This window comes from Vicugna pacos, chromosome 6 (assembly GCF_048564905.1).
Source record: "Vicugna pacos chromosome 6, VicPac4, whole genome shotgun sequence".
Classification (NCBI taxonomy): domain Eukaryota; kingdom Metazoa; phylum Chordata; class Mammalia; order Artiodactyla; family Camelidae; genus Vicugna; species Vicugna pacos.
In genome coordinates, this window is record NC_132992.1 from 9,722,632 (window position 1) to 9,750,009 (window position 27,378).

Genomic DNA, 27,378 nt, shown 5'->3' on the forward strand with positions numbered 1-27,378 from the left:
AAATAATATTGAATGGTTTATATATTGGGCAATGATAGCTAGTTTTTCTTTGGGAAAAGGTAATGTTTTTTGCTCTTAATTTTATTATACGTGAACCCAGCCGTTGAAGTTTCTTTGTGTATTTTTTTTAAAGTGCTTTTTCATTTTTGCTTAACATTGTATTCATTTACTGAAGAGCTGGCTTGTACTTTGCAGATGTCATACTTGATTATTGTTCTTAAGGATGCTGGCAACAGTTTCGGAGTTGTGAAAAGAACTTGCATTTTCAGACCTTGACCTCTGTTTCATGACTCCCATAAACTCGGAATCAGGACATCTAACCTCCTACCAGGCTGAGTGAGGTGTCCCTCTGATTTACTGCTCTCCGGTGCAGTATGCATTCCTGTCGTAGCACATACTACATTGCATCGTAATCCTGCCTTATCCACGCCAAGCGCTTGAAAGAATTATCTGTATTCAGTGGCTACTTCAATTCTCATTTATTTATGAACCTACTGCATTTTCTCCTCACAGCCCCCCAGGGACTGCAATCCAAGCTGTCAGGGAACTCATAGTCTAGTGGAAAGAAAAAATCCAACAATCATAATGCAGAGGGATTTGTGCTGTAAACTATATAAATGCCGGTAGCTACAAGCTCAGAGGAGATGCATATGTGAGTCAAGACAAAGTTGAGCCGAGTTTTGGAATTTCGTTAAAAATTTGGTCTTACTTGTTCAAACTTACTGTCACTTTTAGAAATTGTGTAATTGCAGGGCAGTTCCGTGCGCTGTCGTACTTCCACGCCGTGTGCTTTTCCCTCTGCCTGGATTGCTCCTTCCCTCTTGATTCTTCTACAGGACTGAATTTTAGAACTTGGCTATAGTAAGTGTTCAGTAAACGTTTGTATTTTAATACAGGGTATGTGCTTTGCAAAATAGGCAATGATTTCACAAGATAATGAACAGAAGTCTGCCTCATCATAACATATACCAACACCCATACTTCTTTTAAAGTCTCTGATTCTAAATCCCCTAGCGTCACAGTCTCCTCCTCTCACCCCTAGAGAGAATTTTTCTCTCAAAATCTAATATGCATTTGTATTTATAGAATATAAAATGTACCCACCACGTTTTGCACAAATGGGGAAAGCACAGCTTAGCTTTGGAGCGTATAAGCAACAAATTATAACTCTTGGCAGAAGAAGAAATGGATTCACAAAGCTCAAATTAGAAATCAAATGGGGAGACCCTAGCTTCTTTGTGTGTGTGGACAAGTGTTTTCTTTAGCTAAATCATCTATGGTATTTTCTATTTGACTCTTTCATAATAAAAGGTAGAAGTTAAAATATTTTGTAAATGTTTGTGCTGTAAATGTAAGTGCTTTCCTGCAGCAGATGTCCAGATCAACGTTTTTTTCCTACAAAGTTTTCCCACAAAATTCTAGTTCCATAGGTTTTTAAACAAATACTCAGAAAAAATAAAAAGTTGAGAGGGGATATGGATTCCAGGGTCAAATGAAAATGCTGAGTAAAATTCAAACAGGTTTTTGATTATTGATTGATTTTTTTTAAAATGAGGTACTTAAGAGCATCAAATAAACTAACAGTAATTGTGATCTCTGAGGAACAGGGTCTTTTTATAGTACACAGTGCTCTGAAACTCAGAAACGCTCCCACCTTCCCCTCGCCCGAGAGTCTGGGTTCTGTAAAAACACTGTGCATTGCTGCTTAGATGGTGGGTACCTTTGCAGGATGCTCAGCAGGGACAGGTTCTTACCAAAGGAGTTCTCCCTGGGCTTAGAGTTTCCTGTCTGTTAAAACACATGACACTGAGGGACCACTGGTTGCAGAGATTCAGAGGTCAGGCACTTAGCCTGCTCTCTCAGACTTCCAGGCACCGCTGCCTTCTGTGGCACTCATTAAAATAGCTGCTTGGGAACATGGTTTCCAACTCTGTTGATCTTGTACCCCATACTTAGAAATCTTGAGTACACATTCCTAATATGGAAATACTTATAAATAATGCAAATGTTATTACATTATTACTGTTTTAAAATATGCAAAAATTTAAAAGCATGCATTAAAACTTAATGGACACTACAGTATTTCTTTCTACATTCCAGTGGGTCATTTTGCACACACCTTGGTGTGTACACAACCCACTTTGTAAACCTCTGGCTTTGGAGATGGGATTTGCGTATCTTACAGATCAACTAGCTTTCACCCTTCCCATGTTCCTGGGTGAAGTTTGCTTTCCAGGGGAACACTGAAGCTGTTGAAGAATGCAGGCCACTCCTAGGTGTTTACTTCTGAAGACCTCCAACGTACAGTAAGTGGAAAAAGCAAGTAATAATAAATACATATGGTCTGATTTCTTGTGTGCAAAGTTTTCAAAGTTTGTAAAAATATATAATTTATGTATAGAAAATGTCTAGATTAGTACATTAAAAACTGTTAAATTATTTCTTTTTTTAAAACATTTTTATTGATTTATAATCATTTTACAATGTTGTGTCAAATTCCAGTGTTCAGCACAATTTTTCAGTCATTCATGGACATATACACACTCATTGTCACATTTTTTTCTCTGTGAGTTACCATAACATTTGGTGTATATTTCCCTGTGCTATACAGTGTAATCTTGTTTATCTATTGTACAATTTTGAAATCCCAGTCTATCCCTTCCCACCCTCCACCCCCCTGGTAACCACAAGTCTGTATTCTCTGTCTGTGAGTCTCTTTCTGTCCTGTATTTGCGCTTTGTTTTTGTTTGTTTGTTTGAAAAACTGTTAAATTATTTCTTAGCACTGGAATGAAGGGTCTTAGGAGAGGAAGGGGATTTTTAATTTTTGCTTTTTATCCTTCCATATTGTTTGAATTTTTTATGATCTCAGATTCTTTTTATAGTAATTTCAAAAATTACTTCAGATAGTGTGATGTCAACTATGTTACAACACATTGTCCTTGTTGATTGTTGGAGTTGGGTAATGGGAACATTGGGCTTTTACTATATTTCTATTTTTGTGTGTATTGGAATATTACCATAGTAAAAAATTAAAGACAAATAAATGCATCGCGGAAAGAGTCTATAGAGATACACCCATAGTAACAGTGATTATCTTGCAGGTGGGAGAAGGAGAGCTGGGGAGTAGAACTGGAGGTGTCTTTCCGCTGATAGGTTCTTTTGTTGTTGTTGAACAGTTATTTAATTTTTTATTTATTTAAAAAATTTTTTTACTGATTTGTAATCATTTTACAATGTTGTGTGCCCTGATAGGTTCTTACGTTCTGTGAGCGCACTTTGCTTTTATAATGGGAAAACACTTAATTGGACCCACACACGTACACAGCCGAGCCCTGAGTACAGAGAGTTTCATGTGTAGACAGGGGTGTGAAATACTTGTTTGACTTCCCAGATGCTTGTTAGTTTCTAAGGGAACATACGAAATGAATGCACAAGCCACGCGTGTTTAATGTGTAGAGCTCAGGCTATCATAATAAGATCTTGAGGCTTGTTTCATAAGAGGATTCCCGAGCTTGTTGCATAATAAAACAAAGGTGAAACTCCAAGGCATAGCCAAACAGCCCTGCACAGTCCCAGCTGCGACAGAGAGAGGACAGCTGGTGGTCCGCCATGGACGGTTTTGCACCGTGAGCTGGTTACCAGGCTCCATAGTATGAAGGACAGTGTCTGAAAGCAGAGTATCTAATTATAGCTCTCACGTGGGGTCCAAGGGAATTACTATATAAAGGACGTTTTCTGTCGCTGACTGCAATGCTAGGCTGCATTCATAGACCTATAGAATCTATAAGGAGGGAAACGATGGCTCATTAATTGTGTGACCTTGTTAAAGTTAGTTAAGCTCTAGGTCCCTCATCTGTGAAACAAGGATAAGAATATTAACCACCTCAGGGGACTGTGATGAGGATTAAATGAGCATGTTTGTAAGGCACCTTGCATATGGCGAGCACTCAAATGCCAACTAGTCTTGTTTTCATGTGAAAAACTGCTTATTGAGCTGAGAACATTTAGCTCGGAGCAGGTGTTCCTTGATTTAATCATCTTCTCCTCAAACAGCCCTGTGGTTAGGGATGACTGGTTTTTGGTGTAATCCCGTCACCCTCACCAAATTTAGGAGTGGGCATGTAACCCAATCTGGCCAGTAAGATATGAGGGCGTTTCCACTTTTCTTTCTCTGAATGTTGTCATGTCTTAGTGTGTTGCCTGAAATTGCAACATCCAACTTGCTGTCAGCCTGAGGATGAAGCCAACATCAAGGATGGCAGAGCAGAGGGAAAAAGAATAACCACAAAATCAAAAAGCCGTTTATCCTACCGAGTGCTGAATCAACCTTCCCTGAAGCCCACCTTACCTGGGGACTTGCTTTTTTGTGAGATTTTTAAAAATATTTTTTTATTAAACCAGTTTGAGTTAGCTTACAAAAGCATCGTAATGTCTGGAAGCTGCACCAGAGAATATTTGTGGTAGGGGTGATAGCATTTATTGTGATTTATTGAACGCTTTGGAATGTGAAAGTAAGAAGTGAGGAAGCTCCGAGACTCGAGGAACAAGGAATAATAAGAGGTTCCAGAAAGATTCTCAGCTCAAACACATTGTGCCTCTTTTCCACTTGCAGTTTAATCCACCTGCCTCTCCGGAAAAAAGCAGCTGCTGGGGCCTCCAGGCGGCAGACGGTGCCTGGGATGTTGGCGAGGCTTCAGAACCCTGACAGGGGGAGGACCAGGGGGACAGTCCTTGTGAGTGTACCTAGTGTCCCTGGTTCCCGAGGAGCTGGACAGATTGGGTGAGCTGCCTCCATCCCTGGGAGAGGTGAGACGACTAAGAAGGGCTTCCTCCTCATGCCTCAGCAGAGAACTGGCAAACTCTCTGCTGCTGAGCTTGGGCCAGGGGAGGCTGAGACTACCGTTCCTTCCACTGCTTCAGGAATGCTACACTTAAGACACTCCAATACCTGGGGACAGAGCCCCCGTGAGCAAATGAAGGAAAAGAAGCCTCCTAACACGGCCCAGCAGCCAGGGAGAAGAGTTACAAGCAGAACCTTCAGTACAGAAATAGCTGCTGGCATAGATAACTTGAACCAGAAGAATAAGAAAACTTAAAGAGATTTAATTGCAGCATGCGTGTGCGTACACATACACACACACACACACACAACTGATTTGCTGAGACCAAAAAAGATTTTGATGTAAGAATTTCGGGAGATGAACTGAAGGAGAAAGTGGTCACTGTTGATGTCTATATTACTATCCTGGAAGCTAAGAGAGATGCCTCAAAGCACAGTGCAAAAATACAAAGAGAGAGAAATCAGGAGATGGATAGAAATAGAGAAGGGGGTGGGGGATACAATAGAAGAGGCAATCAGTATTATAAGGAAAGTTTCTTAGCTGAAGAGAGATTCACATGTCCCAGAGTTCCAGGAAGGACTGATGATTAAAAAAAAAAAACCAAAAAACTCCTAGTCATATTGTTTCTCTGAGCTACAAGAATAGAGGAAAATCTTATAAGTCTCCACAAAGGAGAAGTTACTCCTAAAGGAGAGAGGATCACCCTAGCACTGGACTGCTTATCTACAACACTGAACACTACAGTGTAGCAACCTGCTGACCAACAAGAGAAAGGGACTCTGGAAATTGACCTAGGCAGACCTCCTATACCTTTAGTTCTCCCAATCTTGCAAAAATAACCCAAGAATATGTTACTAGCTTCTTTCACTTAGTGACCAAATAAACTCAGAGAATCCAGAAGAGTGGAGAAGGGCCAGGAGAACATAACATCTTAGGAGAATGGTAAGAGGAATCGTAACCCAAATCAGGGTATATTACCAGCAACCGGATGGATACTCAAAGCTCAGATACTCAGCCTTCTGACTGTGGAATGTGGCTGGGCTTCCACTCCGTAAAAGTCTATTCTTTTCCTGAGTTGATCACATCACCATCTGCCTTGACAACTCTTCTAAAAACAACCTGGAACTAAAACTAATAAGTGAATCTCAGCAAATCCAGGCATCAGGGGTGGGTGGAAAGGAGAGAATTGTTCCAAAGGTCTCATCTGGGGAGTGGCTGTGGAACTGATGGGGGGGGGCGGGGTGTGAAACTATTATAAAATTTGGAGTGGAAGCAGTGGAGGAAGAGAGTATTTTGGTGGGAGAAATTTATGTCTGGTTTTCATACAATGGTAAAGGAATAGTTATCTGATTATGAGCAACAGGAAAGGAAAAGTAGCAGGAAATAGAACGAAAATCCACAAGAAAAATGATGTTAACAAGATGGAAAGGGAAATAATATCAATGTGATCAATCTGCAAAAATAAATATAATTAAAACTAGGAAATAAGTAAAATAAGCCAATAACTAAATAAAATAAGATAGTAGGAGGAATCCAATCATTATGCTAAATGTGAAGGGACCGGATTTTCCCACTAAAAGACAGAGATCCTTAGATTGAGCTGGAAATATAAATCAGCCACCATACAACATATAGAAGAAAAATATCTAAAACAAAAATGTAAAGAAACAAAGTGTAAAGAAAAGTTGAAAGTAAAGGGATGGACAAAGATACCAAGCAAATATAATAAAAAAGAAAATAGAAATAGCAAAGTTAATAGACAAGGAGGAATTTAAAGTAAAAGCTTTATAAGAGGGATATTATGTAACAATGTAAAGCACATATGCAGAATTAGCATTAGCAATCCTATATATGCCATACAAGGTAAATGTAAAGACAACTTGATAAAAGTTTTGTAGATTTCAAAACATTTTTAATAATCAAATCTAACACACAAAGATACAGAAAAATTGAATAATACATTCAACATACTCAATTTAACAGATAAATGGACAATCTAACATCCCTCAAGTGAAAAAAAATAGAACTGTTCATACATCCATTAGAATATAATAAAAATTGATTATGTGCTTGATCCCAGAGTCTTACGAAATTTAAAAGTGAGAAATTTTTTTTTGTAGCTGCATCTAATAAGATTAGAAATAATTTAGAAGTGTCTAGAATAGCCTATTTATAAATAAAGGAACAGTTCCTGGAATTTTGGAGCAAAGAGAAAAATAGAGCTAAAACTGAAAACTGTATAGAGCATTAAAAGGGGTGTGCTTCCCATCAAAATCTGAACTCGGAGGAAAATTTATAAACATACATATGATTATCATTAAAGAAGAACATCTAAAAATAAAAAAAAAACTTGTTTTCCATGCAACAAATTATTTGAAAAGAACAAAATTAAGCGAAAGAAAATAAGAGGAAGGATTCAACATAAACAAAGTTGGGACTACGAAGAGGCAAGTTAGGTGCCCAGGGCAAGAAGACAAGATCATGCAAGTGCCCGCGCAGGCAGCCGGGGCGCCCCGCTCGCTCGTAAGGCAGCGCTCTCTCTCAGGGTCACACTAGCGAGGGCTGGCGCTTGCACTGTCTTGTCTCCTTGGGTTTTGTGATGGAGGTGGCTTGCTTGCCTCACTCTAGTCCTGGCCTTGACTATAGAAGTGAAAGCTTCCTTCTTAGGGAGAAAAAAAACCATTGTCCTGTATTTCTTTCTGTTTTAAAATTAACGAACCTCATAAAAAGCCAGATGTAATTTATGCTTGTTATTGTGGTTGTTTAATTTTACTAATTTTACTCCAGACTGGAAGAGAGTAGAGTCAGAAAAGATCTCACAGAAGTAACTTATTATAGCCTGTTAAGTATTTCCTTTTAAGAACTTTTTTTTTTTTTAAGTGCATTCGATTCCTTATCTTACTTTGTATTCCTAAATAGACGGGTCTATTTTATGGGCCTACGCACATCACATGTTGTTGTATTTCATTGCTGGATAAATACAAAAATAGCAGTAAGACTCAGTGTACCTCTAATTCCATTTAGAATTTCAGAGTATAGGGTAGGACACAAACACAAAGAGCATCACCCACGCAATGAATGAACTCACCGGTCCCCCGGAATGGTAAGAACTTAGGGCTACTCCAAATGTACTTCCTGAAAATACAGTATTTAAATATACTCTTAGGAAGAGTATCTCTAGAAATTGGGAGAAATAGTACCATTCTCCAACATAGTTTCTTTTGACAGTAAACTAAACTTTTTAACTTTATCGTCTGCTGGTTTCTCTTCCCCCCTCAGCTTTGGTGAACTGTATCTAAATTTAATGTTGGACAGAGCCCTACATACCATTCCTGTGGCTTAATCTTATTTTCCATGGAAGATGTGTGCATTTGCTCAGTTACTTCAAGCAGAATTATTAGAATTTCAGAGTTTAGTTTGGGATTTTTTTTGCACTTTAATGTTATGCCTTCATTTACTCATTATTGTGAGTAACTTTGTACCTGTTTTGCTTGAAGGTATTTGACAAAAATAATTTTAATAAATGTTATATGCAACAAAAAAGTAAAAGCTGAAGACCTAAGCATACTATATGCAAAAGCACAAGGACCAGATGGTTTCACAGCTGAGCTTTTCTCTAATTAAAAAAATACAAAGATCATTACAATATTATATAAACTATTCAAGGCCATAGATAAAAGCGGGGGAATATCAAAGGGTAAAAATATTAGAGCCCAAAAAGTTGTGGATTGGTTTCTCTTATGAAAATAAAGGCAAACTTATACATAACATTTTAGCAAGTAAAATCCAACGTTATGAAAAAATATGTTGTAACCAAGGAGGGTTTATTCCAAGAATGCAGGTGTGAATCAGTATCAGGAAATTTATCAATACAATTAATTTTATGAATAAACTAAAGAAGAAAACCATGTATTACTTAGGCATTCCCTAAATTTCAGCAACCACTTTTATCCATATAGAAGAAAATAAACTTGACAGTCTGTCTCAAACCATATACAAAAATAAATTTCAGATTGATGAAAGCCTTAAGGTAGAAAAACAAATTCAAATCTCAGAAGAAAATCTTCATTTTGTGCAATCTGCAATTCAGTGATGAGAGAGACTGTCACCAAGTCAGGAAATCCATATGTTATGAAAGAAATGTTAGGCTTTTTTGACCTAAAAAAATTATATACTACTGTATAGCAAATAATAGTCTAATTAAAATCAATGGAGGCACAGTTCTGGAAAAAATATTTGTGAAAAAGCCAAAAGATAAAGCGCTAATAAAGTTTCATAAAATGTGTAGTTCTTATAAACTGACAATGGAAAATGGGACTTGAAAAATCAGTTCACAGAAAAGCAACTTCAGTGAAACTATGGTAAGATTCTGAGACTCAGTAGTAGGTAGGGAAATGTAAGTAGTCACAGTGAGGTTATCACTTACATTCATTAGACTGGCAAACACTAAAACAAGCAATAAGTATTTCTTCCTGGAAGGAGGTGGAGAGAGGAGACTAGTTACTCATAGATTACGGTGGAACTGCAAATTGTAATGTTTCGGGAAAGCCATATGGCAACATCCATTATGTTGAAAAAAAGAAATCATTTGACCTGGCACTTCCACTGCTAGAAATATTTCCCACAAATGAGTGTGTGTGTGTGTGTGTGTGTGTGTGTATCTATACACACATTATATAGAGATATATATACACACACATTAAATGCAGCCTTTTTCAGAGAGCCAAAAAGTTGGAAGCAAAGTAAAGGTACATCACTATGAGATTAATTGAATATTTCAAGACACCTCTACAATGTAGAATATTATGCAGTCATAAAAAATATTGAGAGCTATACTAATTGACATGGAAAGATTTCAGGAGGTACCGTTGAGTAAGAAAATCAGTTTGCTAAAAAGAATGTATAATATAACTACATTTTTGTGAAATAGTGACAACTTTCCTCTATATGAGAATGTGTATATATGTTCAGGTGTATGACCGTAGAAAAATTTCAGTGACACCCCTAGTTGTTTATGTGGGTCAGGAGACCAGGCACTGGTCCAAGCAGGGAAAATACTGCACTAACCCCTCCAGCAGGTTTAATTCTAGTTCTACAGAAATTAGAAAAAGGATCCAACTCTCCTGACTTACAGGGATATTAATGACATATCATGAACTAAGTTGCAGAAGAATCTATATAGTGTGATTCTACTTTGGTGAAAACCACGAACAAACAAAGCCCTGAGTGTGTATAAATGCTTGTGGATGTTTGAAGGAATAATGTAGCAGCTGTTACCATCCTCTCTGGAGCTCACTGGGATTGTGTGGGAGGAGGATGCAGGGAGATGACTAGCTTTCTCTTTACACATCTTTGCATTGTTTCACATGTTGTGTTGACACTTTTGTAAAACATCTCAAAAATGAGAAATTTAAAACAACCCCATGAACAAAACCCAAGAACACATTACTTCTTCCCTCAAAGAGCTCATAGTCTCATCCAGACTGTTTTCAGCTGTTTGAGGCCTGAATTTGGTCTCTGGGGTGTCCAACAAGAAACTAAGGAGGGGAGGTTATACCCTGGCAGATTCCTCTCTGCAAAGGTAGGGACCTCCCTTCACTGAAGGTCCTCGGCCACAGGTGTGATGTTCCCTTGAGAGGAAGGTTTTTTTCCAGGTCAGTGTCATGCCAAATTTTTTTATGAGATTTACCCAGGGTACTTGTGAAAAGTAAAAAAATCTCTAGGATCTGTCCTTGACCCACTGAATGAGAATCTCCAGGGGATGGGTCCGGAAAGCTGTATTTTCATTAGGGCTCAGGTGATGCATGTCATCAGAGAAGAGTGGGAAACACTGACCTCCATCCATGCTCCTCACAGCATGGCCTGGGGACCAGCAGTGGTGGCACCAGCAATGCCATCACCTGGGAGCTTGCCAGAAATGCAGGCTCTTGGGCCCCACGGAGGACCTCCTGGGTCAAAATGGCACTTGACAAGGCCCCTGTGCACAGTTTGAGAAGCACTGCTCTGGATGACCCCCCACGTTCACCCCCAACTAACTTATTTGGCACGAGGATAGATAGCTCTAAGCCTCTAGCAAGCCCTTCTTGTGATAGGCCTAATTTGAAAAGCAAAAATATAGTCAAGGAACACAAAGGCTTTTAATGAAAACGGAAACAGATGCCAAACCAGGAAGAGAGGACGCTAGACGGCGGGAAAGGCTGAGGGGTGCCCTTGGAGGGGAAGGGAAGCCAACCCCGACAGAAACCTGGCTGTTTTCGCACGGAATGAGGAAGCTGTGAACTCGATCTTGAACAGATCCAGTAGTTGGAGCTTATAATCTAATTGGAGAGAGAAGACATACGTGTGAAAAGATGACTGTCACTTGCTAATTCAACACATATTTACGGGATGCCAAATCTGCCGCAGTGGGCTGGGTGCTTAGGATAAAGCAGTGAGTAGCTAGAAGCTCCCTGACTTCACAGCGCTGCACGCGCAGTGCGGCCAGTGGACGTTAAATAGTCCGGCGGACGTTAAATAGTCCCGCGGAGTTCCGGCCAAGATGGCGGAGCGCTAGGAGCAGGAGCTCGCTGCTCCTCGCGACTACAACAAAACCACAGCTGATTGCTGAACAACCACGGAAAAAAAGACTGGAACGTAGCAAAAAAAGATGTTCTGCAACTGGACATATAAAGAGGAACCACAGCAGGACAGTAGGAGGGGGCGTGCTCGCGATATAATTGGGCCCCATCCCCCCGTGGGCGACCCACAAGCTGAAGAAGAGTTACCTGGCAGAGGCCTTCCCACAGGAGTGAGTTCTGAGGCCCGCTTCAGGCTCCTCAGCTCAAGGTTCCGGCATTGGGAGGAGGACACCTCAGGACATCTGGTTTTGAAGGCCAGGGGGCTTGGCTCTGGGAGCCTCACGGGACTGGGGGAAACGGAGACTTCATTCAGTTGGGAAGTGCACACAGAACCTCAAGTGCACCAGGTCCAAGGACAGAGGCAGTGATTTCATAGGAACCTGGGCCAGACCTGCTTGCTGGTTTTGGAAGGTATCCTGGGGACTGGGGGGACGGCTGCAGCTCAGCCAGGGGGCTTAAACCTGGTGGCGGACATTCTGGATATGTTCAGCTATATGAGCTTCCGTAGAGGCTGACATCTTGATTGGGTCCTTAGCACTAAGACCCAGTCCCACCCAACAGCCTGTAGGGAAGCCTCAGGCCAAACATACAGAGTGGGAACACAGCCCTACCCATCAGCAGACTTCCTGAGCCACAAAGGCCTCTAGACACAGCCCTACCTACCAGAGATCCAGGACCAAGCTTCACCCAGTAGTGGGCAGGCAGCAGCTCTTCCTGCCAGGAAACCTGCATAAGCCTCTAGTCCAGCCTCGTCGACCAGAGGCAGGTATCAGAAGTAAGAAAACAACAATCCCAAAGCCTGTGGAAGGAATCCACAAACACAGAGATAGACAGGCACAAGGCCAAGGCACAAGATAAAATCCCAGGAGAAATAAGTGATGAGGAGTTAGACAATTTATCTAAAAAAGAGTTTAAAGTAATGGTGGCAAAAATGTTCAGAGAACTCAAGAGGAGTATAGATGCACAGAGTGAAGTTTTTAGCAAAGAGTTGGAAAATATAAATAAATAGTCCCACAAATTGTGGACTAGGGTTTGGGGACTGAGGGTTTGGGGACTGAGGCACTTGCCTTGGTTGTACAATTTAAGGTAGCTCCAAAAACAGCTATCAAGATAATATTTTAATGCAATATTTAAAAAATCAAAATCAATGCAGAAATCTATGATAAATAATATATCAATATTTTTATATAAAAACAGCATCAGTGTTACTGATTTTTTGTTTTGTTCCAGTATGGTTCCACACTGCATGGGCACAAATAATTTTACCAGAAGTAAGAGATGTTAAGCATGTGTATAGCGGGGGAATTGATAGACATTTGGGTGGGATAATCTTTGTTAAATTACCCCTGAAGCAATAACACCTAAATTGGGACTGGAAGCATGGGAAGAAGCTGGGAGAAGAGGAGAAGGTGTAAGCAACAGGGCCAGAGAGAGAAGAGCTTTGTACCTTTCAGGGAACTGCAGGATGGCCCAGGTGTCTGGGCCCATGGTTCTTAAATGTATCACATATTAGGATATTACCTGGAAAGCTTTTGTCCTGCACAAAATGTGAAAAAAAACAAAACATTCTTTTATGATCACTCTGGCTGCCATGATGAGAATGGATTGAAAGAGGAGTGGATGTGGATGCCGCGGGAAGAGCTGCAGAGTCGTGGCAAACATCCAGGTAAGAGCGTGGTGGCTTGGGCTCAGATGATGGCAGTGGAGGCAGAGAGATGGAGCTGGAGAGATTCAGGAAATACGGGTAGAATTCATAGGATTTGGTGATTGTACGGTTGTGAGGGGCCAAAGAGGAGGAAACACTATAGATGGCCTGTCAGTGGTGTCTGGTGTCAGCAACTTGAGGGGTTGGTGATGACATTCACTGAGACACAGAACAGGCAGCGCAGGGAGGGGCAGGTTGTGTGGGAGGACAGCAGGGAGGCCACTGGGCTCAGCCTTGAACACTGAGCTTGTGAGGCAGCGAAGGGGGAACCGCTGGGAGTGGGGAGTGCATGCTGCTCAGGGGCCCACACTGCAGCTCTAATGTGTCGTTGAGCCTGCACGGGTCATAAATGAGGCCCCAGGAGTGGGGAGCTGGCCCCAACTGAGTGAGCAGAGAAGGAGGCCTGGACCTGAGGAGCGCAGCCAGCCTAGGCAGGCTGAGTAGAGGGCCAGGAGCAGAGAGGAGGGGAGGAGGAGCGGAGGGAGGAGGGAAGTCAGCAGGGCGCCAATAACCAAGGGCCTGGTGAACCGTTTGCCTTACAGCCAGGCGTTCAGGGGAGAGAGATCCCTGGGGGCTGGGCTGAGCTGGGAAGTCACCGGTGAAGTGAGGTGCTGTCTGGCAGGGAAACTCTGGGGGAAAGACAAAGGGGAAGAAGGTATAAGGAAAGGCAGAGATGGGAAGTGTCGGGAGGGGGAACTCCTCCCCGCCCCAAACCATCTGCAGTTCTTGTGGCTGGACTAGTAACAAGGTCGACACACAACAGATTAATAGGAGAAAAAAATTCAATGCATGTGCACGGAGATCTTGTAGAAATAGGACCTACGAAATGGCCTAAAGTATAAAAGCAGGCAGCTTTTATACTTTTTAGATAAAGAGACAACATGTTTGTGAGGAATTGACAGGACAAAGAGATTTTGGGTGCTCAATCAGCGAAGAATCTAAACAGAATTTGGGCTTGGGGCAGTAAGTTAAAGAAGTAACAAGGTTTGTTTATATGGGCTTCTCAGCCCCAGTTCCCTTTCACTGGGAATCAGGATGTCCTACTGCCTCCAGGTCAGTGAGTGTACCTTTCACAGGAGAGATTTATTTCCTGCCTTCAGGGAGTCAGAAAGGAGAGTCAGTTATTTCTTGTTTTAAGAGAGACAGGAAGGCGGGGCAGAGTATCTCTCTTGCACTGGCTGTTTCTTCAGCAACTTTAATTCAGAACAATCAGTATGCCTCTGTGGCATATTTGGGGGCAGCCTGCCCCAGTAGAAGGAATGAGATGTGTTGGGAGTGTCGTTCATCACATCAGGAGTCAAGGAAAAGTGTGTGGTGTGAGATACGGTGAGCAGGTAGATGGTGACTCTTGGGATCGCCTTCTTCAGCCTTCCTCCGGCTTGTCTATTTCCCATCCACATGACTTTTCGGGCTCTGTGGTAGAACGGGCATTGCACTCGCTTGGCCACCCCAGAGATGTGTAACTGGTACCAAAGCTTACGTTTGCGGCAGCATTAACAAGGTGAACGCTGAGGATAGCCAGCTTCGCTCTGGAGGAGAGTGCATTCATTTTAGTGTTGAATAGAGTGCTTGTTTCCTTCTCTGTGACTTCGGGCCCCTCAAAGAGCCCAGCTGCGGTGTAATCGAAGCTCCGTTTCTTTTCCTTGTGCTCGCTTACAAGTAAAAGCACAAACAGGCTTTTGCCTGAAAGGCAAGCTGCCGGTGTTATCTTTCCCGAGTGGGCTCATAAATACAGAGTCTTTGCAGAGAGGTGTGTATAATCAGCATACCAGCCAGCATTTTGCATGTGCAATGAACAGATGTGGCTGCATTATTCAGTTTCCCTATTTGACTTCCCTCCTAAGATGAACTTCAGAAAAACGTGATGTCATGAACACATCTTCCCAAATGAAAATAATCCATGCCAAGAGGAGTCTCAGATGTTCCCGTTAACCATTTGTCATGTGGGTTGCATGTTGATTTCTCTGCCCCAGATGCTATGACGTCCTGTGTCACTTCAAGTTTTCCTACTGAAGATGAAATAATTTCTAATTATATTTTGTGTGGAACCCTATTAATATTGGAATGCATCACACTATGGAAATACGCTGGTTTTAACTCTGACCTTGATTTTCTTTTTTTTTTTGTATTGTGAAATGTGACATTCATACTAAAAGTGAGTGCATCAAATATGTACAGTTTAAGGAATGGTTATAAAAATGAACACCTGTGGAAGCACCACCCGGAGTGACAAGTACGATGTTGCTGGCGTCTGGACCGCTGGTGTGCACTTCCTGCTTCCTGGATTCCCACAACCTCACTATTCTGCTAGGGATCTCATTACTTAGGATTTTACCACCTATTTATCCACCCCTCACAGTATAACTTAGTTTTCCTTGCATCATACCACACATACATTTTGTGTCTTTGTGCAAGTGCACAATCCAGGAATGCCACCTTCAGTTCTGCCCCTAGGATGCCTCGCTGTCTCACTCTGGACTCAGCACTATTCTTGTTGCGTGTGTGGCTTTGGTTCATCTTTTTATTTTTTTTTAAGTCTCTGTTTAACAACCTTTCATAAGAATATATCACAGTTCACTTATGCATTGTACGGCTGGATATTTGAGCTGTTTCTCCTTGTGATGGTTTCAAGGCTGATAGGAATATTCTTCAATACGTGCATAGATTCCATAAGGGCATAGAAGCAAAGAGTATTTTTAAAAAGTGATATTTTAAATTCCTTCTGGATAATGATCAAACATGCCAATCTGACACAAACATGGTTTTATTGTAAATCTTAGTATTTTAGATGTAATGGGAAATACTGTTCATTTTAATGTCTAATTTATAGACACACATACACAATACCTGAAAGTGTGGTCAGATACTTTTGCAGGCAAGATGAGCATCCAGGACACAGCACAACATTGACCCAGTTGTCCTTCCTCCCCCTCCCCCATATCCTTCAGTGTTGTGGGTCTTTCCAAGGGAAGTGAAAGTGAATCATGCAAGATGATCTTAAATTGATTACGTCAGAGGCAGACATCTCTTCAATATTTTTGTTTCCACGACCTCTGCTCAGGTGAAGAAGATGAGAATTAGGAGCTGTGTAGAGCTGAGCTTGTGTGCATGTCAAGTGAGTTTGTTGAGTGTGCATAGCGTGCTCCTCCTCTCTGAATTACTTGAAACACAGATGTAAGTGATGACCATATCTAGTATTTCCTTACATGCTCTGCAATGGAGTTTGCTGGTCAAAACATCATTATTTCACTTATTGGACAGTTTGAGACTTGATATCTAAGTTTTGAGATTTCCCAAGTTTTCCATTAGCTTTTGTGGCAAGCATTAGTAAAAGAGGAAAATTGCACTTAAATAGTAATTTGATTATTAACATGACCAACTATGCGGCTTTTGTGGTTACCATTAGTGGTTTTGGGAGAATTCTACTATTAGTTTGGTTTGGTGAAATAATTGTATGATTTTTATGATGGCATCTGTTAGTGTAAGCAGACTTTTTCCTTCCTTCGGTGAGCTGAATTGTCTTAAAGGGTGTGTGCTTTGGGACACACAGCTGTGATTAATTGAAATCTCACTTTATGGAAATGCAAGTTATGTAATAAAGTATTTTTCCAGCATGATCAGAACAAACTAGCAAGGAATTATGGGAAATCTGACTTAATTGTAAAAGCCATTTTAAATTAGAACAACAGATCTAAAATGGCTCTCACATTTGTACTTATTTGCATATATTACCATTTAATCAGACATAAAATTGGGAGGTTTTTTTTTGGTTACACTAATATTTGAATAGAGTTATATAACATTGTTTTAAAAAGCTCGGTTTATAATAGTGATGTGTACTCTCCTTTAAATCTAAACTCTAGGCTTTTTGCAAAATTCTTTGTATAACTTTGATTTCCAAACAAGACAACCATTCCAGATGAGGAATGAAATCATTTCTTCTTCACACTGGGTCTTCGTTAAAGCTCATCTGATCTTTTGCTTCAGTTTTTTAGAGTTTGCTTCACATCTCACAAAGGTTTTCTCCTGGGCTGGGTGAAGTTGTGGATCATTCATGTTTTCCGAGCAAAACGTCATTCTGAATAAGAAACATCAAGCAAACACAGCACTAAGTTTTAGATGGAGCTTATTGAAGTGTTTCATCCTTTGTCAAATACTCAAATTTATGTAACACATGCTATTTTTTTTAAATTAGATTCTTACGATCGCAAATATTTCCATAACTTCAGAGGAAAACAAAACCCAAGTCAGTGAAAGTAATCAGCGCAAGGCTTCCCGGAGCTCTGCATGTGTGATTTCAGTTCTGTAAGAACTGAAGAGTCCTCGGGGCAGTCCTGCTTTGTTCTCCTTTATATAGCTCATCAAAGACTTGGAGGGGAACTGTTGTTTCTTTCACTGCAATGCCCTGTCTCCACTGCAAACATTCAAACATTTGCATTTTCTTCAACTGCTCCTCCCAGCCTTCCTTCTTTGGATATACTCCAGTTTGTCAATGCCCTTCTTAAAGGTCCCTGGACATGAAGCCACTGTCACCAGCATCTTCCTGGCTCAGCCCTGTAAGCCCTGCCCCTTCCTCTTACATGGTTCTCCAGCCAAAGAGGACATCACTATGTGTTTTGGGTCTCTGTTGGAGACCCATGGCTAGAATGCTTTGGTCATTAGTTTGGCCTGAGATGCTGTTTTGTGTTACCACCTTCAACTGCATCTATTAGGGAAAAAAATAGCAGTAGTCACAGAGAATTGTAGTTGATAGCTTTTTTTCTTCCCTCTTCAAATTGCGTTCTACGGTCAAGTCTTTACTAAATCAAACTTTTTAAATTAAGTTAAGAGTATTATGAGTAGTTATAAATGCATTCTTGAAAAATTCAAATAGTAAAGAAATACATGAAGTTGAATATTAGATCCTCTTCTCCGTCACCTTTCACTGATATCACTCCCCTCCCTGCTTTCATGGTTTGCTTTCTGTCTGTCCTTCCAGACCACTTTCTGCATGTTTACACATATATGGATGTTCATATGCAAACATAAAGATTGTTGTATGTATTTTTCTGAAAAATGTCCTTGTCATCCAATAAGGTACTTGGAGACCTGTTCATGTCAGTACATGTAAATCTAGTTCCTCTTTCACTGGCTGCACGACATTGCAGTGCCTTCAGCCGTTTTCCTATTGCAGGACATTGAGATTTCCCCCAGTGGTTTAGTGTTTACAAACAGTCCTGCAGCAGACATTTTTGTACATATATATGCTTTGTGGACATTTTGAGCATTTCCCTAGGATAGACACCTAGCATAAAATTCTGGGGCAAGATTATGCATATTTCAAAATTTGATACTATAAGCTCCCTGAGACCAAGGGCTTTGTCTGCTCTGTTCACTGCTGGATTCCTGGTGCCCACAGCAGTCTGGCATAAGATAGGTGCTCATTAAATGTTAGCTGTTGAATGAAACTCCCCCGCAGAAGCTCTGTAATTTATACGCCAATGAACATTTTATGAGAATGCCCATTTCTTCACACCTTTGCCAGCTCTGGTTGTTATCCATCTTTTAATTTCTGCCAAACTAGTGGGTGACCAGTGATCATTTCATTGATTTTTGTTTTGTATTTCTTTGATTCCCGTGGAAATCAAGCATCTCATTCCAGTTAGCCAATCACTTTTTTTTAATTAAAAAATTTACTTATTTATTCACTTTAATGGAGTTACTGGGGATTAAACCCAGGACCTCATGCATGCTAAGTGTGCGCTCTACTATTGAGCTATGCCCACCCTCTGGCAATCACTTTTTATGTCCTGCCGTAGGACCAGTATTGTCTGAGCCTACATAGGTGGTGACAGTGAAGTCAAGATTTGGGTTCAGGACTGGCTGAAGCAGAAGTCGTTGGATTCTGCCTACATACTGCTTTGCCCACTGCCTGGCTCTCTAGGAATGCCTCTTGGCCTCCCCAAAGCCTGTTGCAGCACAGAGCCAACAGCAGCAACCTGAACTGATGTCCTTCTTAGACTTCCTCTGCCATGCAATAACCAGACCCTCACTGTTAAAGTGCGGTCTGGGGACCAGCGGCATCAGCAGCACCTGGGAGCTTGTTAGAACTGTAGACCGTCAGGCTCCATCTCTACCTACTGAAGCAGAACCTGCTTTTTAACACGATTTTCAGATGATTCGTGTGCACGCTCAAGTGAGAGAAGCCCTGGGATGGAGGGATGGAGCGCATCATTAGTAAAATTAATGAAACTTGTTTTCCTAATTAGGTCCTGCCTGGAGTTTCTTTATGCCAGAAGCCACAACGCAGATATTTTCTGATATCTCTCAGTGGTGCCTGGTACTGCGAAGACACATAGGAGGCACTGAGTTAAAAACGAAGTATAGGTCCTAGAGCCCTTCCCTCCTTTTCAGGATGTACCCCCTGCAGTTCTGAGGAAGAGTTTGATGTACAGTTATCTTAGTTTCCAGCTCTGTAACTCTACTAGATGAGACTAAGGAAGGTCAGGTCAGTGGGGTTAAGACTAAGGAGGGAAGGAGCTGTTGGAAACCACACATTACAACAAACGGGTCAGACAAACCGAATCCGAGCTGGGCTTGGACAGTTATTAACAGTATCCTCAAGCTGTGAAACGTCTGTGAGTCTGAGGTTCCTAGTCTGCCCAGCAATACTACCCATTTCAGAGGCTCACTGGGACGCTCCCTTGAGGGGAGTGCTCTAGGGCACCTAGCTCAAGCCCACGGGGGCAGCCGGAGCTCTGTCAGCGCCCCTCCCGTCCCTCGCCTCTTTCCTTCTTCAGAGCCATGTGGGTGAGCACCCGGGGAGAAGGTAGCGTTGTGTTTTATACAACCTTTCAGGTCAAGGTACCTAGAATTGCCATGGCGAGCGGCCACTAACGCTGAGGAATTACTCTCTAGCTGAGAGAATCCGGGAGGGGTGGTGCTCAGAAGCAGAGCTGTTCTAAAGGGCCAAAAAGTCATGCAAGAATAGCTAAGTGTGTAAGAGGAGAGAAGCAGTTTAATTTTCTCAAACTGATCATGTGGAGAAGTCTGTTGGCAGACTGCAGAGTGTGCTCTTAGTAATTGCCAGGATTTCGTATCCCAGGGAGATGAAATCTCAGAGTGCGGTTGTATAAGGGACTCAGGGGGCATAAATCTGCCATGGGCCCACTCCTGGCAGTGAGACCCAGGGGGTGAGGGAGGAGAGCAGTTTGAGGTGAGAGGTGTGCTGTTTTCCGTCTCTGCTGGGGACAAGCCAAAGAGAGAAATGGGCTGTCCAACCAAGGGCAGTGGGAGAGGAGAGACAAGTTCCCTGAATACAATGGGAGGAGATGGGAAAGGGTCTAGGGAGGGACAAATTCTCCTTTCGTGGAGAACTGCAGAACCACAGGAAATCCTGATTGCCATAGCAAAATATGGTGGGCATCCCTCTGCTCTGCTGAGAGGACTGAAGGAGCAGCCGGATGTCCTTTCTTTCCTTCACTCCCTGTCCCCACACCCACGCCTTCCTGTTCCTGGGGACTTGAGGCCAAGGGCAATCACACAGAGCCACGTTCCCTGAGGGTAATCCGTTAGTGCACATAAGAATTTCTCAGGGCTCTTATCACGAGATGTGTGTCCCTTCACAGACCACAGCCAACCAGAAGCTCTCCAGGTGGGTCTGGACTTGCTGCATGTTTAATAAGCTTCCCAGCGATCCCTTGGCACTCTCAGATTTGAAAGGCAGCACCACAGCCTGAGACTGTGATCTGTTAAAAGCCTTTCACCAGGTAAACAACAAAGCAGAAAGGTCACATCCAGATCCCTGTCACTCAAAGTGTGGTCCTTGGACCAGCAGCACCAACATCACCTGGTGAAGTTTGAAAAGCACTGGGCTAGTGAGTTCTCAACCTCCAGAGGCAGGTAGCTATGGACTGTGGGCAGACGGAAGAGGCTAAACTGGGAATCAGAAGACCTGGGTGCAAATCCTTGTCCTTCCACCTATGGCTGTGTGAACTCAGGAGGCTCATTTCACCTTTCCAAGCATCTGTATGCCATGGTTAGGACACAGTGATGCCCAGTTCATAAGGTAAATGCAAGTATTAAATTGTGAAAGTGCAATGGAATAAAGACAGTCTCTTTAGCAAATGGTGGGAAAACTGGACAGCAGCATGAAAATCTATGAAGCTAGAACACTCCCTTACACCATGCACAAAAATAAACTCAAAATGGATCAAAGACTTAAACATAAGCCAAGATACAGTAAACCTCCTAGAAGAAAATATAGGCAAAACATTATCTGACATACATTTCAAAAATGTTCTCCTAGGGCAGTCTACCCAAGCAATGAAAATAAAAGTAAGAATAAACAAATGAGACCTAATTAAACTTACAAGCTTCTGCACAGCAAAGGAAACCATAAGTAAAACAAAACGACAACCTACGGAATGGGAGAAAAGTTTTTCAAAAGATGAAACTGACAAAGGCTTGATTTCCAGAATATATAAGCACCTCATATGACTTAATAAGAAAAAAACAAACCACCCAATCCCAAAATGGGCAGAAGACCTAAACAAGCAATTCTCCAAGGAAGACATACAAATGATCAATAGGCACATGAAAAAATGCTCAATATCACTAATTATCAGAGAAATGCAAATCAAAACTACAATGAGGTATCACCTCACACCAGTCAGAATGGCCATCATTCAAAAGTCCACAAATGACAAAATGCTGGAGAGGCTGTGGAGAAAGGGGAACCCTCCTACACTGGGTGGGAATGCAGTTTGGTGCAGCCACTGTGGGAAACAGTATCGAGAAAAACAGTATGGAGATTTCTCAAAGGACTAGGAATAGATTTACTATATGACCCAGTAACCCTGCTCCTGGGCATACATCCAGAAGGAACCCTACTTCAAAAAGACACCTGCACCCCAATGTTCATAGCAGCACTATTTACAATAGCCAAGACATGGAAACAACCTAAATGTTCACCAACAGATGACTGGATAAAGAAGATGTGGTATATTTATACAAAGGAATACTATTTAGCCATAAAAATGACAACATAATGCCATTTGCAGCAACATGGATGTCCCTGGAGAATGTCATTCTAAGTGAAATAAGCCAGAATGAGAAAGAAAAATACCATATGAGATCGCTCATATGTGGAATCTAAAAAAAACCCCACAAAAAACACAAAAAAACATAAAATACAAAACAGAAGGAGACTCATAGAATACAAACTTGTGGTTGCCAGTGGGGTAGGGGGTGGGAAGGGACAGACTGGGAGTTCAAAATTTGTAGATACTGACAGGCATATCCAGAATAGATAAACAAGATTATACTGTATAGCACAGGGAAATATATACAAGATCTTGAGGTAGCTCACAGCGAAAAAGAATGTGACAATGAATGTATGTATGTTCATGTATAACTGAAAAATTGTGCTCTACACTGGAAATTGACACAACATTGTAAACTGACTATAACTCAATAAAAAAAATTTTCAAAAAAAAGAAAAATAAAGGGAAAATAAATTGTGAAAGTGCTGGCACAGGTAGATGCTTAATAGATGTTAGGAGGACGTTGAACCAGGACTCACCTTTGCTGGCTTTCTCCCGCTTTGACTCTGATGCTCTTCAGAGCAAGGCCTGAGTAGACGGGCTCTTCTTTCTCATGGAATGTTCCTCTTCCCCATGGGATGAAGCTTTGGACCACTTTCCAGACATTGGCCCACACCTGGTAATTTTCCCACTTGAACTTGATCATGATCAGCTCACCGATATCCAAATCCAATGTGATAAGAAAGGAATAGGTTTTATTGCTAGTAATTCCTCCCTGCCTTGAAGATGCAAAGGAAACCGGACCCAGTCAGTTGATTTGTAACAGGGAACCGACGCTTAGGCACATTCGGGATGTGTTACTAGGTTTGCCTGAGTGACTTGGGGTGGTCTTTTCTCTGCATTTCCCAAACTATTAATAGAGATAGCAATAGATGTGCCAGGATCAAAAGGATTGTCCGGACTAGTAATATTGAGAAAACCATCCTATTTTCTGAGTTAGCATATTCAAAAGGCTCCAAGAGTTCTGTAATAATGAATCTAACTAACTTTGTTTAGCTCAGGCTTCGTAGTTTCTAGGTTAACAAACCAGAAAAACTGGCCCCAAAGAGATGGTGGGGCTTTGGTAGTGGCCTTTGGGCTATTCCGTTCTCTGTAGGTGTGATCAGCACATTACAGCCACACCAGTCTTCTCTCCTTAGTAATGCTTTTCTCCTCCCCATATAAATAGAAACTTCTGTTAAAACAACAAAGGATTGCAGGAAAATAAAAACCACATATAAAAAGGATGCGCCAGTTTGGAGCAAGATTTAAATGCAGATCCTTAGGTATCATTATCAGCTTTACTCACTAATCTCCAAGACATTAAAATGTCCCAACAGTGACACAACAGCTAAATGCCCTTTCCACTCCTTAGAACAATCTCCCAGAGAGGGATTGGGGACAGTGCAGAGTTTACGCTGGATTTAGGGTGAGACAGGTGGCTGGAGGATTCCCTGGCTGGGCTCATCATAGCTCTTCCTGCAGTATGTTGTAAAGAACCGTTTAGGAATCCACCCACCCCACTAGGTTGGGAGCATTCCAGGGACAGGGTCCTTTCTGCAGTGCAGCTCACCAGCAAGTCCTTGCTGCGTGACTGAATCGGGTGATGATCTGAGAATTAAACCTAGTGGCAATTTTCCAGAAGCTGAGGACTATCTCCCGAGTAGGTGAAAGGCTAGCGTCACTTCCCAAGGAGAGTTCACTCTGAGGGTCGAGGTGCTGAGAAAAAGTAGCTAATGGGCCTTTTCTAGCCAGTGAAGCAGGGGAGCCTCTGCGGGACGTGTGAGGCCACTCGCCATCTCGTGAGCAGGTGTGTCACAGGGTGAAGGACAAATGGACAGGGATGGCCATGCAGGCTGATTGGGATGGGAATGTGTGCCAAGTTGAATGATACCAGTTTTGTTTCTGGGTTATGGTTTTGAGGACTCACTGGAAAGGTGCTCAGGGCCTTCCTGGGGACACCTGCTCCAGCCGTCACCACTCCTCCCTGCTTGAATCTTCTTCCTGCACTGTGGACACAGACTGGCCACCTCTGGCTTCCTCTCCATTTAGCCCCCATCACATTGCGCCCATCACAAACAAGAGGGACATAAAGCAATTTATGGGTGGGGCTGAGGAGGGATGAGGAAGTGCTGGGCTTGGGTGGCTGTGCCTTCTGACAGGGTGTTGGGGGCAATCATAATGGGCTGAGAAGAGTAAGTTGTGTCTGGCCTCCCCCTTGAAAAGCACAGAGTCCATCCAGACCCTGTGAGAAAATTAAGCGTGTCATCACCACGGGCGAGGCTGCATCTTGTACTCACAGAGTGATGGGAAGTTTCTGCTCTTCCTCTTTAGTTCCGAGGAGTGACATGGCAAAATTTACTTTTAGTGGTTCCTCAGTTTGGTTGATGAACTGCATCTTGAACTGGTAATGATAAACTGGAGGAGAGGATGGAGAGGGAGAAAGAAAGAGAATTTAAGCTGGAATTTTAAAAATTAAAAATCTCATTAAAAAGTTTAAAAATGCAGAGGGAGAAGTCTGGATGGAGAGAAACCCCGGTTTTTTTCTTGGTGGTGAGATTATGAATGCTTTTTATTTTCTTCTTTTTTCTCCACTGAATTTCCTAAATGTCTAAGTGGACTTGTATTGTGTTTGTAATGTAATAAGTATTACCCAACAAAAGAAGGCAGCTTAGGAGTCCAGTGTATTTGGCATTCTCACCAATTTCTGGATGCACTCCTGTTGGACTGTTCTATGTATTTGGCAAGGGTCCCCTTTCATAAATCAAAGGATATATTGCCTTTTAGGCACCTGACAAAGGCAAGAGAACATACTGCCATTTTTACTTTTGCCTCTGTTTGATGGGGTCAGTTTTGGGGTGGGACGGGGCTCCAGCTGAGAAATATGCCTTAATGACCACTTTTCTTGTTCTGGGGCAGGTCCTGGGAACTAGCTCAGTGGGGCTCTGCAAGCCCATTTTCCAGTGGAAATAAGATAACTGTACTTCTAGTACCTGGGCCTAAAATTTTTCTATCCTGTCAAATGTCCAGAATGTCCTTCTACTGGGTTGTTTGGAGGAGGGAAATTTGTTTTATTCTTGTTTACCTAAATACAGTCCATGTTTAATTGATAAAAGCAAATTGCCTGCTGTCAGATAGTGTTGCTAAACGCTTTACGTTGCATCACCTCATTTACTGCTCATAATGTAAAGATATTGCTATTCTCAGCCCCAGTTCATAAAGGAGGAAACCAAGGTTAGAGAGGTGAAGTGACCTGCTCAAGGTCATAGACCAGAGTCTGTGCTCTCGGCCTGGAGCTGCTGCCTGGGCTCAGTCTGCCTCGCTGCACCAGCCAGCTGTGGGGCTATTTTCAAAATTATCCCACCTCATTCCCAAATGACTGACTGATGGCTGCTTGGACTTCTTTTTCTTGCTATTTCCATATTCTCTAAGTACTTGCAGCATTTTAGCTCCAAGATGGCATGTCAATTTGATTGCTAGGACTGCCTGGAGCCCTGTGTTGAGATGGGCTCTTTGGAGAACCGGTGTCTGCCTTGGGCAAAGGATAGGGGATTTATGGTATATTTGTTGTGTCTTTGCTTTTCCTGTTCTGGATAATGATTAATCCATGAGTCCTGATAAGTGCTTACACATAGTAGGTGCTTAATAAACACTTGTGGGATGAATGAACTGAAAGTCTGTTGGGGAGTATAATGATATGTATGAACATTTAGCAAGATGGAAAGCACCTCTGAGATTCAAGCTTTGTTGTAGAATTCCTCCTGGAAAGCATAGATCACGGAACCAGCCACTTGCTCATCCATCCTATGCACCCAGCATGTGGAAATAAACCATCCTCATGAATCAATCTACTTACTCCCAAATGGTGCATTTCCACCTGAGGTTGGTAGCTGCACACAGACCTGACAGCAGCTGTGGCTAATGGCGTGTTGCCATCACATCAGCTGCAGGGTCCTGGTGTGCTTGTACTGCTGGGTTTCTGTGTTACTTACACAGCCCTACCCTTTGGCATAAACCAATTTTCCCATTTGGGTTTTGTGGTGGATTGGCTCCAGTGCCCTGTGCTTAATAAGTGCTCAGATCCTCTAGACTGGAATAAAGTAGTTTGATGCTCTCAGGACTATGAGGCTGTGGATGGGAAGCAGAGGAGAGCTGTGAGCCCCAGCTGCAAGGAGGGTCCCTAAACGCTTGGGTGGCAGTGATGGAGACAGGGACTCTGGTCTATCATCCTAGAAGCCTCTGGAGAGGTTTTACATTATTTGGGGCCTGTCAGGGAACTCTGTAACAAGTGAACAGTGTTATAAGTTGAACTGAGGCAAAAAGCAAAGATAACAGTCCATAGGCGTCAGGGTCGGGGTGAGGGGTGGGCTGTGGGCAGGATGATGTGAGAGAGCTGGCCTCAGGTTAACCCCCTAAGGAGGAGGCAGGGCATCTTCCATAGCTAACAAGAAACACTCATAGCAACCAGTTTAATATGTATCAGTTGGAAACCTATGATACCCAGCCCAGTGCTAAAAGCTGTTGGGGATAAAGGAGTAAGAGTGTAGTTGGTGGTATGCATGATAATAACATCAGATAGTATTTATTTTGATTAGCTGTGCCAAGCACTTTTTACTTATTATCTCATTTAATCCTTACAACAGGTGATACTATTATTATCTCATTTTAGAGAAGCGGAAATGAAAGAACAGAGAGGTTAAGTGACTTTTCCAACATCACACAGCTAGTAAGTAACATAGCTGGGATGTAAGTTCAGGCCATCCGGCTCCAGAACTTGAACTTTCAGATGTTTATATTCAGGACTATCATTTCAGGAAGTGCCAAGATAGAGGAGTAGAGAGACTCACAGCTCACCCTCTCCCACAAATACACCGAGAATTACATATACAAACCCAATGAATTGCACAGAACACCTACTGAACTCTGGCAGAGTGTCTTTCACTTCAAAATTCAGGATTCTCACAAAATCCAAGAAACAACTAGCTCATACTGTATAGCACAGAGAACTATATTCAATATCTTGTAGTAACTTACAGTGAAGAAGAACATGAAACCAAATATATGTATGTTCATGTATGACTGAAGCATTATGCTGTACACCAGAAATTGACACAACATTGTAAACTGGCTATACTTCAATTAAAAAAAAAC

The 27,378-nt window shown here is 42.1% G+C and overlaps 2 protein-coding genes across 2 annotated transcripts in view; one reads left to right on the forward strand and one right to left on the reverse strand.

The window, feature by feature from the left end:
• The first annotated feature begins 11,391 nt into the window (after positions 1-11,391).
• LOC116277994 (uncharacterized) overlaps positions 11,392-27,378 on the forward strand; it is a 246,210-nt gene continuing 230,223 nt past the window's right edge. The window contains exon 1 of the mRNA XM_072962343.1: positions 11,392-11,871. The gene's annotated coding sequence lies outside the window, so the exon portion shown is untranslated. The remainder of the gene's footprint in view (positions 11,872-27,378) is intronic.
• Positions 16,893-27,378, reverse strand: part of LIPC (lipase C, hepatic type) — a 150,072-nt gene continuing 139,586 nt past the window's right edge. The window contains exons 9-11 of the mRNA XM_006210975.4: positions 24,528-24,645; positions 22,728-22,967; positions 16,893-17,243 (exon numbers count right to left, since the gene is read on the reverse strand). Of these exons, the coding sequence (XP_006211037.2) occupies positions 17,132-17,243; positions 22,728-22,967; positions 24,528-24,645 (470 nt within the window). The 3' untranslated portion in view covers positions 16,893-17,131. The remainder of the gene's footprint in view (positions 17,244-22,727; positions 22,968-24,527; positions 24,646-27,378) is intronic.